At 44.6% G+C, this 12988-nt stretch overlaps 1 protein-coding gene across 4 annotated transcripts in view; it reads right to left on the reverse strand.

Moving 5' to 3' along the window:
• Nucleotides 1–12988, reverse strand: part of CD4 (CD4 molecule) — a 48503-nt gene that overhangs the window by 1917 nt on the left and 33598 nt on the right. For all 4 annotated transcript variants that reach the window (XR_012002967.1, XM_025995312.2, XM_072766116.1 and 1 more), the window contains exons 4-8: nucleotides 4326–4481; nucleotides 3663–3923; nucleotides 2244–2579; nucleotides 1036–1236; nucleotides 359–483 (exon numbers count right to left, since the gene is read on the reverse strand). Coding sequence is in view for 3 of the 4 variants with exons in the window: in XM_025995312.2 (XP_025851097.1) it covers nucleotides 359–483; nucleotides 1036–1236; nucleotides 2244–2579; nucleotides 3663–3923; nucleotides 4326–4481 (1079 nt within the window). In the remaining variant the exon portion in view is untranslated. The remainder of the gene's footprint in view (nucleotides 1–358; nucleotides 484–1035; nucleotides 1237–2243; nucleotides 2580–3662; nucleotides 3924–4325; nucleotides 4482–12988) is intronic.

The raw sequence follows: 12988 nt of genomic DNA on the forward strand, positions 1-12988 counted from the left end.
TCCAGGAAGAAGGAGGGGAGTGGTGAGGGCCCCAGGCCTCCAGAAGGGACATGCCCCTTGGAGGGGGGAGTGGGGAGAGCTGGGAGAGAAGCAGTTACTGTAACTGAGGCCACCTGTCCCAGGGTTAACTCTTTGCTCTTTCTGCTCTCTCCCAGTGCATGGATGGGTGCATGGGTGGGATCTGGGACTGGGAGAGAGCGGTGCTGGCGGTGGGGGGGGGGGGGGGGGGCGGGAGGCAGGCAGAGGGAGCCAGAGCAGAAGCAGGCCGCATGCACAGGGCTGCCCTTGTTTCTCTATGGGTTTCAAGTGCTCAGATGCCCTGTGGGGGTACAAGGGGGGCCTGGGGAGGTGCACTCACCCTGCGGCGCCAGCACTTAACACAACAGAAGACGCAGATCCCAATTAGAAGCAGAAGGCCTAAGATCCCACCCAGCGAGATAGCCAAGAACTTTGGCCAGGACTTGATGAGCACTGGGGATGAAACTGCAAAGGAGAGAGAGATGTTCCCGCTCACTGCCCTCCGTCAGGGTGTTCTGGAAGGCCCCAGGAAGGCCTTGCTTCCCAGGTACACCTGGGGCTGGGAGAGCAGAGCAAGGTCCATGGGGCTCTCTCCCAGGCCATCAGGGCTGAAGGGGAAAGGCCGGGAAAGGGGCCTTAAGGTTTAGAGACTACAGGGTACTCTGGGGAACCGGAAGCAGCAGTTTCAGGCTGTGCACAGTGCATGCATGTGTACCTGCGTGAGTGTGTGCGGGTGTCCAGGTTTGGAAAGGAGGTAGGGAGGGGGCTCTTGGTCAGATGCGCTGCATTCCTGGACTGTGAACCTTAGGGAGGTGAGAACTTATGGGGTTACAGGTAGGAACCACGCCTCGCCTTATCTCCTTCCCCCTGTAGGTCCAGGCAGTTTGAGAATAACCTACCCATCTCAGGGGAAGAGGGAAGCTGGGACTCTGGGTGGTCTCCACCAACCCAGGGAAGGTCCCAGAGCTGAAGAGGGAGGGGCTTGAGGTTAGGCCAGGAGCCTGGATCATCACTCACCATTGAGGCTGGATGCCAGCAGGACTTTGTCCTTGTCACTCAGCAGACACTGCCACGTTCCCCCCTCAGGATCCACCACCCATACCAGCTTCTGCTGCTTTGAGACCTTGGCAGCCTGCTCTTTCAGATTCAAGCTCAGTGTCAGCTCAGGGGAGGTGGGTCCCAGCACCTCACAGGTCAGATTGTTCTGAGAACAGTTTGCTGTGGGAGGGACAAGAGCCTGAGGCTGGGAGCCTGGATCTCTAAGCTCCTGGCACCTCCATACTTTAAGGGGATTCAGTAGAACAATCAAAATGCTTCACATGGATGCTCCTCTTTGAGCTTCTCAGAGCACATTTTCAAGTAGTTATAGAAAACACACACACACACACACACACACACACACACACACACACACAGCTTTTGAGACCTGGGTCTTGGACTTGTATCTTAACCCCACTGCTTACTATCTGTGTGTCCCTGCAAGTTACTTGACAATCCAAGCCCCAGACATTAATTAAATAGACAATAAATTCACAAACACATGTAAAGCTCTCAGATGGGTCTGGCATGTACTGAGCATCAAATATTAGCCATTACTATTTGTGGAGTTATGGTGATGGGGGAGATAAGAAAGTGAAGAGCTGGGGATCCCTGGGTGGCGCAGCGGTTTGGCGCCTGCCTTTGGCCCAGGGCGCGATCCTGGAGACCCGGGATCGAATCCCACGTCGGGCTCCCGGTGCATGGAGCCTGCTTCTCCCTCTGCCTGTGTCTCTGCCTCTCTCTCTCTCTGTGACTATCATAAATAAATTAAAAAAAAAAATTAAAAAAAAAAAAAAGAAAATGAAGGGCTCAATGCAGAGCCTGATGATACCCTCCTCACTACCCTAGTAAGAGTGGATTTCGCTATCCTCAGAAGAAAGAGGCCCACAGAGGCAGGGGGCTTAGGGCCATAGAGGGGTGGGCAGAAGCAGAATTAGAGCCCTGGTTCTCAGCTCACACTCTTTGGGGATTCTCAGCAGAGCCCATTCTAGGCTGGCTCATAGATGTCAAGGAAGAACATGTGGATTCCAGTCTCAGTTCAAAACCAGCCCCAAGCCAGAAGGCCCTGGTTCAGCTCCATCAGGGAAGCAGGGTGGAGGGATCCCTTTTGGGGCCTCAGAGTGAACCCTGGGCCAGGTCTCTCTACCTCCTGCCCCCGCCCTCCCCTTCTCAGCCTACCTCCTCACCTCTCATTACCACGAGGTTCACTTTCTGGTACAACGTCCCCTTGGCAAGATTCAGGGTCAGGGTTCCAGAACCAGCATACCGAGACAAAGCGTGGGGCAAGGTAAAGCGGAGTGGGAGCGATTCCTTCATCTGAAGTTTGAGGGGGGCATGGGCCTCTTTCATAGACAGCTTCTTGTTCTCTAAGGTGAAGGAGATCCAGAGCAAGGACGAGGAGGCCCCCTGTGCCTGCCACCTCAGTTCCCCGACCAGGTTTTCATCTTCAAAGCTAAGTGGGAAGGAGAACTCCACCTGGTCCCCTTCTCTTGCATAGAATGTGTTAGAGACCTTCTGGAAAGCTGGAGGTGGGAAGAGAGAGAAGCTGGGTCAGGAGATAGGAAGTTGGGGGTATACAGGGGTACGGTAGGCATGGGCCAGGAGCACAAAGAGATGGAAGGGGAGGGACCGGGTGAAACCAAATCTTTAGGTTGCCACATCAAGCCCTTAAATTCTCATCTACTTCTCCAGTCCTCTCTGGTCTCTCCACCTGGCATGTTCCCAAGGCAGTGCCTCCTCCCGCTGGAAACCCTCATAGAGTGGCCCAGTCACAGGAGGCCTCTCCCTCCTCAGGATCTCTGGAGCACACAGGGCATTTGGCATGCACTACTTAGGTGCATAATTTATCAGCCTTCACAAGATAAGGAGCAAATGCTTGCCTTGGGCTTACTATGTGCCATGCACTGTTCTGTTAAGTGCATTACACATATTAGTTCTCGTGGTAACACTACAAGGTAGGTACTATCATGGTGAGCATCATCCCTGAAACCAAGGCACAGAGAGGTTCAGTGACTGGCCCAAGGTCTCATGGTTAAGTCACAGCCAGGATTTCTGTTGGTCTGTGTGTTTAACCACCATACTACCCTCCCTGGGTCACATGAGGACCCAGCGGACAGGATCTGGGGTAGGACTTGCATTTTGGGCTCTTGGTGCAACAACCTCCCACCCCACTGGGGTGTGCAGCCTGGGATTCTACAGGTGCAATGTATACAACAGGGAGGGCTTGCTGGTGTTAATGTTCTCTGAGTAAATGGATCTGCAGCTCGGTGGGAATGGGGGGCTAGGCAGCAAAGAAAACATGAGGCCTCCCTTGTTTCCTCCCTTGGGGCCTCCTCCAGGGGTCTTTGGGGCCCCTCACATCCTTATATCCCTTGTCCCTTTCTTCCTGTCTCTCTGTCCATCACTCAGAGGGGCGGCTCTTAGCATCCCGAGGAAGAGAGGGCTCAGTGTACCCCTTGGGACAGATTTCAGCTTCCCGGGGTGGCAGGGGGGAGACTGGCCCTGGCCTCCCTCTGTTGGCCAGAAGCAGAGGGAGGAGCAGAGCAGTGAGAGCAGAGGGCCCGTCTGTGTGCCACTGAAGCAGACGGGAGAGGCGCCCCTCTTACCCAGCACCAAGACGTTTATGTTGAACACCACTGTCTTCTGGCTCTGGGAGATGATACATGTCCAGGTGCCACCGTCCTCCAGCTCCGGCCAGGACAGTGAAAGGTTTTGGCCACCATGCTTGCTTTTGTTCCCTGGACCTTTCCATTGCACTGAAGGGCTACTCCCTGAGGGGTTTTCCAGGGTCAGGGTCAGCTGCTGCCCTTGCAGCAGGCGGATATTGCTGCTGCCACTGCTGCTGCCAGAGTCCCACTTGGCAGTCACTGTGGAAGGAGCAGGCCACCTGTGTCACACACGCCCTCCCCAAGGAGAAAGCAGAAGCCAGGAAACCAAGAATGTCTCTCCATTCCTCCCCCACCCCAACACCCAGGGACCCAGCCCCAGCCCAAGGCAGAGTTTCCCTCTCTCCTCCTCCTGCTGGCTCCAGTCCTCTCTGCCTTTGTCACTGCCCTACTCCCTCCTTCCTCTGGCTCCTCCCCGCCCCGCCTCCCCACCCCCCTCCCCACCCCTCTGGATTTCTTTCTTTCCCACTGGCCCACCAACTGGGGGGCCCAGAGGGGGATTTGAGGAGACAGGGGGGCCAGTTAGGCCAGGGCCTGTTTTTCCTGTAGGAACGGGAGTCAGGGAGGAAGACAGATTGGTTGGAAGGATCCTCTTCTACTCACAGTTGAACACCAGCAATTCCACCTCTTGCCTCTTGTCTGTGTCACAGAAGTAAATCCCTGAGTCAGCAACTTCGAGATCCTTGATGACCAGAGGAAAGGATCCTTGGTCCCACAGGTTTTTTTTCGATTCAACACGATGCTTCAGCCTGGAGCTGCCTGGGAGCAGAAGCCACATGGAAGAGGTTGGGGTAGCCTGAAGATGTGACAGCCCTGTGGAGGGCAATGCCCACGACTTTTCTGAGCTCAGCCGCTAACTTCCCGCAAAATTTGCCCCAAGTCAGAAAACCCCAGACTGGTGAGGAGGAGATTCCATCCCATAAGCTTGATTGGCCAGGATCTCATTAAGCCAAAATAAAATACTATCTTTATTTCAAGAGCACCAACCCCTACATGCCCAATACTTAGCATGCATCATCTCAAGAAATCTTCACAACAATTCCAAGAAGTGAGTGAAGTGGCTTATTTTGCAGATTAAATAGTTGCCCCACCTCTTACGCATTGTTGGCAGGAATATAAACCAGTACAATTTCTTTGGGAGGTAATTTATAGTATCTATCAGAATGACAAATGCACATACAAAGATACCAGTCCACCAAGAAGGAATAGGGTAAGTAAATTATAGTTTGCCCATTCAATGGAATGCTGTACGAGAAGAAGGAAGCTCTGTATCTACTGAATGGAGTAATAGCTAAGAAATATAATTAACTGAAAAGAGCAAGATATTGGACAGGCTTTGTTTGTTTACAAAGGAGGGAGAAATTTCTCTCTCTGTCATCTGCCTTGCATGGGAACAAATATTTCTAGAAGTAAACAGAAGAACACAGTAACTTTGGTTGCCCCCGGGGAGGAGTGAATACCCACCGACAGGTGTGGGATGGGGGGGTGATTCTCACTACATACCCTTTTCTACCTTTTGGATTTGACTCCAGTAAGTGGCGGAGCCAGGATTAAAATCCAAGCCCATTGGGTATACTATGCAGTACTGTGTCTGGAAAGTTCCTCAAGCAGGGACACGTGGCCTCCCCCAGTCTCCTCTCTTAGTACCTAATAACCATCACCAGGAGGTAGTTCTTCTCTTTAGCTAATCACTTTCTGGGTGTGGTGGCACCTTCAGAATTCCTGTAGAGGAAGGTTTTAAAGGCTATTCTCACATAGCAGAAAACGCACAATTTTTTACTTAGAATACATATTTGGAGGGATTGGGGTGAAGGTAGCTGAGAACAAAACCCCAGCTTCAGCCCCTCGGGCTCTACTTCTGAGCAGTTATGGGTCTTCTCTCTGTTTGCAGCTGGGTGTGGGAGACTGGATGTCACACTGGCCCAGCATTCTCCCCTGCCTCCGCCTGCAGGCCTGGTAGGCCCATTCCCACTGCCCAGGTTCATCCTCCACAGGAGACCTTTCCAGATTAGCTGTAACCCTGGGATCTCCCTCAGCATACCCCCAAGCCCTCTGTCCTTGGTTCTTTGGAGGTCCCTGCCCTCTGGCTCCTTCCCTTGCTCTGCACTTGGCTTAGTTCTTAGTTACTCTAAAATCCTGCTGCATTCTTTTCACAATCTACCAAGCTTCTTGGACTAGTAAGTAGCCTTCTTGGGTTCTGCCCCCTTTTCTACTTTGTTGGCCCTCTCCTCCTTTGTGAGCACCATTTCCTTTTCTTCATCTTGGGCTCTTGCTCGGACAATAGCATTTACATGTTCCCCAGACTCTGTCTCACATCCTCTTCCCAATTTCTACAGACATTCTAAATTCCAGGGCACCACCTGTCAGTGCTATGGGTGACTCCCAAACTGATATTCCTCGACCCAGCCTCTCTCCTCAATTCTGAGATAGTTCCAGTGGCCCAAGGGATAACTTTATCTGAAAATCCTGCCATCCCCCAAAACTCACTTAGTTGTAAATGAAATGGGTCACCCTTTCCCTAAATTAACTCTCCCTCCTTGCTTTCCCCTTCCTCTTCTGGGCCCTATCATGGCCCTGTCACTTGTATAGGCTGTCACACACTTTGTAAAAGAGATCACAAGGTGGTGTGAAAGATCTAAGAGTATGGATGAGTCTGGGATACATCGTGGAGAAGATCGGTATTGCACCAAGCCTTGAAAGAATAGGCAACAGGCCAGAACAAAGGGGAGGAATGAGCATATCTGGGAAGTGGAAAGGCTCCAGTGAGGAAACCACAAAGGCGTCTAGGTTTCCAACTGGGAAGCTGTGGGAAGTGATGCCCAGTAGTGAATGTCCAGCAGAGGCTTCCAGACCTGATCCAATGGACTGGGGGGTGATGTGTACAAGGCATTGCTTTGCTAGTCAGTACTGAAGCAGGTGGAAGAGAAATCTAAGTAGGAGAGACTAGGAAGAGAGAGAATTGCCAAATTGCCAAGAAGCTTCCACTGTAATCCAGATAGGAGTTCTGTGGCCTTGGCTAATGACGGTGCCATTCTCAGAGGAAATAACAAAACAAAATAAATAACAAAATTCAACTGAATGAATCGTGGAGATATAATTGGCTTTATTAATGCATTCATGAGTTGGGCAGTATCCTGTCTAGCAAGTAAAGGGGAACTCTGAAGGCCTACAGAGAAGGAAAGGTTTGTGGGGTTTTTAAAAAAGATTTTATGTATTTGAGAGAGAGAAAAAAAAAGCATTAGCAGAGGAGGTGCAGAGGGACAAGCAGACTCCCTGCTGAGTGGGACTCCATCTCAGGACCCTGAGATAATCTGAGCAAAGTCAGACGCACCACCCAGGCGCCCTCAAAAGGAAAGATTTTTAAAGGTAGAGAGGAGGTGGAAAAAAGGAAATTATTAGCAGAGAATCCATTGTTTTTTGCAAGATCACCCTCCTAAGGGAAACAGAAGGGGTCCATCAGTAAATTTCCTAGTGCTGACCAGGAAATGCCCATGTTGATGGGTCAAAGGTCACTTTTCTGGGGGTTGAAACTGCAGTTAAGTTAGCTCTTAAGTCTTGGTTTACTGACTCCGGGCCTTACCCCAAGTGACACCATTTTGGGCCTGTCACTTTCATTTTAACAAGATGAAACAGCAAAAGGAAGGAATAGGCTATTCCTTTTAAAGGAAGGAATAGCCATCATGGGTGACTGATGGGAAAACAGGATTGAAGTAGAGAAAAAGAAAAAATCCTGACTCCCTAGTTCAGAAATCGGGGGAGTGAGGAGAATGAAACTGTCCTCGTGAGAGATCAGGAACTTGAGAAGGGGAGCTGTTCTGGAAGAAGATCAAATCCTAGAAACAGAACAAAAGCACTGACACAAAAGACAAGAATTTTTAGAAAGGAGCACATTGTAACACCTCACAGGCAATCGAAAAATGCAAATTAAAAACAACACTGATATATTTTTCAATATCAAATGAGCAAAAAAAAAAAAAAAAAAAAAGAAAAGAAAAGAAAAAGAAAGTGTTAAATAATACTACCCAGTACTGGCAAGGCTGCTAGTGGAAAAGGCATAGTTTAACTAGACTTCATGTAAATGAATAGAAACTCTCCAGAAGCAATCCTGCAGTATATAACATCTGTTATTAAAACTTTATGTCCTTAATTTCATTTCTAGTATGTTATTCTTAAAACAATAATTTAAAAATGCAAACCAGTACATATAAAAATAATAGTGTTGTCAATAAGGTGCAACATTAGATAAAAAGATAATGGCTGTATATTACAGTATATTAATTTTTTTTTTAAGATTTTAGTTATTTATTCACGAGAAACACAGAAAGAGGCAGAGACATAGGCAGAGGGAGAAGCAGGCTCTCTGTGTGGAACCAGATGTGGGACTCCATCCCAGGACCTCAGGATCACGACTTGAGCCAAAGGCAGATGCTCAACCACTGAGCCACCCAGGTGTCCCTAAGGTATATTAATTTTTTAAGAGTATATTAATTTGATGGAATATCAAGTTGGCACTAAAATAACCCAAATAATATTATTTCTTTCTTCCTATTAACCCATCCTCCCACCCACCTCTCCTCAGTAACCATCAGTTTGTTCTCTATGGGTAAGAATCTGTTTCTTGGTTTGCCTCTCTCTTTTATTTTTTTCCCCTTGACTTGTTTGTTTTGTTTCTTAAATTCACATATGAGTGAGATTATATGGTATTTGTCTTTCTCTGACTGACTTCTTTTGCTTAGTATCATACTTTCTGGCTCTGTCCACATTGTTGCAAATGGCCAGATTTCATTCTGTGTAATAGTCCACTGTATGTATGGACTACATCCTCTATATACATAGGGATGCACGTATCCCTTTCAATTAGTATTCTTGTGGGGATCCCTGGGTGGCTCAGTGATTTAGTGCCTGCCTTCAACCCAGGGTGTGATCCTGGAGACCCAGGATTGAGTCCCATGTCAGGCTTCCTGCATGGAGCCTGCTTCTCCCTCTGCCTGTGTCTCTGCCTCTCTCTGTGTCTCTCATGAATAAATAAATACAATTTTTTAAGGGTTCCTTTTCCTCCACATCCTCACCAACATTTGTTCTTTCTTATGTTTTTGATGTTTGATTTAGCCACTCTGACAGGTACAAGGTGATATCACATTGTGATTTTGATTTGCATCGATTTGCATTTCCCTCATGATGAGTGAAGTTGAGCATCTTTCCATGTGTCTATGAGCATCTATATGTCTTCTTTGGAGAAATATCTGTTCGTATCTTTTGCGCATTTTAAAATAGGATTATTTGTTTTTTGAGTGTTGAGTTGTATCAGTTCTCTACATATTTTGGATACTAACCTTCCATTAGGTATGTCATTTGCAAATACCTTCTCCCATTCAGGAGGTTGCCTTTTAGTTTGATTGATTGTTTCCTTCACTGTGCAGAAGCTTTTATTTTGATGTAGTCCCTACAGATTATTTTTGTTTTTATTTCTCTGGCCTCAGAATACATTTTTGAAAGACACTGCTATGGCTGATGTCAAAGAAGTTACTGCCTGTGTTCTCTTCTAGGTTTTTTATGGTTTCAGGTCTCAAACTGAGGTCTTTAAGCCATTTTGACTTTACTTTTGTGTGTGGTATAAGAAAGAGATGCAGTTTCATTCTTTTACATGTTGCTGTCCAGTTTTCCCAACACTATTTGTTGAAGAGACTGTCTTTTTCCCATTGGATAGTTTTGCCTTCTTTGTTAAAGATTAATAGACCATGTAATTGTGGGTTTATTTCTGGATTTTCTCCTTTGTTCTGTTAACCTATGTGTCTCTTTTTATGCCAGTACCATACTGTTTTGATTACTGATGCTTTGTAATATAACTTGGAAGTCTGGAATCGTGATGCCTCTGGCTTTGCTTTTCTTTTTCAAGATTTCTCTGGCTCTTTGGGGTCCTTTATGGTTCCATACAAATTTTAGGATTGTTTGTTCTAGTTCTGTGAAAACTGCTGTTGGTACTTTGACAGGGATTGCATTAAATCTGCAGATTTCTTTGGGTAGTATAGACATCTTAACAATATTTGTTCTTCCCATCCATGAGCATGGAATGTTTTTCCATTTCTTTGTGTCATCTTCAATTTCTTTATCAGTTTATATTTTTCAGAATACAGATCTTTCACCCCCTTGGTTAGGTTTATTCCTAGGTATCTTATTATTTTTGGTGCAATTATATTAAAACAATTTTTAATTAAATGGGAAATATTCATCATATGCATTTTAGACATTACATTAGAGTAGACTACTTTTTAGTTTTGAATTACAATATTTATACAGACTCAGTACTTCCCTTTTCCCTTGCCTACCTTTCTAATATTACTGTAGAGAGTTTGGTATACATTCCTCCATACTTTCTTCTTTGTTCATGCAAACATATATTCACACATATTGAATTTTTAAATTAAAATGGAATTCTACTGAGTGCCTGGGTGGCTCAGTCGGTTAAACATCAGACTCTTGGTTTTGGCTCAGGTCATGATCACACAGGTGATAGGACTGAGCCCTGCATTGGGCTCCAGGCTCAGCAGGGACTCTGCCTGAAGATTCTCTCCCTCTCCCCCTCCCCCAATTCTCTCTCTGGAATACATAAATCCTTAAAATAGGATTATATTAACATATACTCTTTCCACTTAAAATATGCTTTGACATCCTCCTAAGAATATACCTGTGGAGCATGTTCATTCTTTGTGTTTATTTTGAAATTATGAGAGCTAATCTTTTAATTCTCAAATTTTTAAATCAAAATTTTTATTTCAATAGAACTATAAGAAATAATACAGAAATCTTGAGTACCCTTTACCCAGGTCACCCCAATGGTAACAACTTGCAAAATTGTAGAATATCACAGCCAGGATATTGACATTGACACAGTCAAGATACAGAACGTTTCCAACACCACAATGATGTTGCCCTTTTCTGGCCATCTCTCCTTCCTCCCAAACTCCTCCCTCACTTAACCTCTGGTAATCACTAATCTGTTCTCCATATCTAATTATCTGTCATTTCAAGAATGTTACATAAATGGAATTATACAGTATGTTACCTTTTGGAATTGACTTCTTTTCAGGTTACTGTATGTATCTATAGTTCATTCTTTTTACTGCTGAACAGTATTCCATTGTATAGATATAGCTAGTCACTCATTGAAGGACATTTGAGTTATTTCTAGTTGTTGGCTATTATGAGTAAATCTGCTATAAACAATTGTATACAAATTTCTGGGTGGACAGAAATCTTCATCTCATTTCTCTGGGATAAATGCCTAGGAGTGCAATTGCTAGGTTGTTGAACATTTAGTTAAGAAACTGCTGAACTTTTTTCCAGAATAGCTATACTATTATATACTCCCACCAACAATGCCAGAGTAAACCAGTTTCTTGGCATCTTCACCAGCATTTTGTGTTGCTATTATTTTTTTTATTTTGGCCTTTCTGATAGGTATGTAGTGATGTCTCATTGTAGTGCTGATTTGCATTTCCTTAATGACTAATGATGTTGAACACCATTTTATGTACTTTTTGCCATCTCTATATCCTCTTTATAAAATATCTGTTCATATCTTTTACCCATTTTCTAATTGGATTGAGGTTTTGTTTTTTATTTTTTGGTAGTGAGTTCTGAGAGTTGTTTACATATTCTAGGTACTAGTCCTTTGTTGGATGGTGGTTTGCATATATTTTCTTACATTTTATACATTGTCTTTACGTCTTCTTAGTAGACTTTTGCAGAGCAAAAAAGTTTTTAATTTTGATAAAGACCAATTTATGCATGTTTCCTTTTAGGGATTGTGCTTTTGTGGTTTTGTTTGTTTTAAAGATTTTATTTATTTATTCATGAGAGACACACAGAGTGAGAGGCAGAGAGACACAGCCGGCTCCATGCAGGGAGCCCGACATGGAACTCGATGCAGGTCTTCAGGATCACGCTCTGGGCTGAAGTAGGAGCTAAACCGCTGAGCCACCTGGGCTGCCCGGGATTATGCTTTTGGTATCAAGTTTAGGAACTCTGCCCAGTCCTGATCCTGAAAACTCTCTTATATATGTTATAATTTTACATTGAAGTTCACAGTCCATTTTGAGTTAGCTTTTAAAGAAGGCATGAGATTTAGGTCACGGGTTTGTTGTTGCTGGTGATCGTTTTTACCTATGGATGTCCAATTTTCTAGCGCCATTTTTTTTTTTTTTAAGAATTTTTTTTTTTTAATTTTTATTTTTTATTTATGATAGTCTCAGAGAGAGAGAGAGAGAGAGGCAGAGACACAGGCAGAGGGAGAAGCAGGCTCCATGCACTGGGAGCCCGATGTGGGATTCGATCCCGGGTCTCCAGGATCGCGCCCTGGGCCAAAGGCAGGCGCTAAACCGCTGTCTAGCGCCATTTATTGAAAAGGCTATCTTTCCTTCAATTAATTGCTTTTGCACCTTTGTAAAAAAAGGAAGTCTGTTGGGCATATTTATGAGGATATATTTATGGGTTCTCTATTTTGCTCCATTTATCTGTGTCTGTCTACCTCTCTACAAATATCACATGATTTTTAGTACTTCAGTTATAGAAGTCTTGAAAGCTAGACTGATTTCTCCTACTTTATGTTCCTTTTTCAAAATTGGTTTCACTATCTTTGAGTTCTTTAGATTTCCTTATGAATTTTTGAATAATATTATTTAGATCTACACAGAAATCTTTCTGGGACTTTGATAGGAATTATGTTAAACCTGTATATCAATCTGGGGAGAACTGACAACTTTACAGTGTTAAGTCTTCCACTTATAAACAAGGCATGTCTCTCCATTTATTAGATCTTCTTTGACTATTTTCATCAGTACTGTGTAGTATTTAGCATACAAATCCTGTACATATTTGTTTCATTTACCTAAGTATTTTTGAGCGTTTGTAAATGGCATTTTATTTTTAATTTCTGTATGTACACATCCATTTCTAGTATATAGGAAAACAATAAATTTGCCTATGTATCTCTTATATTCTGTAACCTTACTAAACTCACATATTGATTCTAAGAAGTTTTTAAGATAAATATTCTTTAAGATTTTCTATATAAACAATCATGTCATTTGCAAATAGGAACAGTTTTATTTCTTCTCTTCTAATCAGTATTTCTTTTTTATTCCTTCCTTGCCTCATTGCACTGCTAGGGGTTGCAGTACCATGTTGAATACAGGTAGTAAAGCAGGTATATTTGCTCTGTTCCTGATCTTAGGGGAAAGTATTCAGTCTTTCATTATTAGGTATAA

This window comes from Vulpes vulpes, chromosome 8 (assembly GCF_048418805.1).
Source record: "Vulpes vulpes isolate BD-2025 chromosome 8, VulVul3, whole genome shotgun sequence".
In the NCBI taxonomy this organism is placed as follows: Eukaryota; Metazoa; Chordata; class Mammalia; order Carnivora; family Canidae; genus Vulpes; species Vulpes vulpes.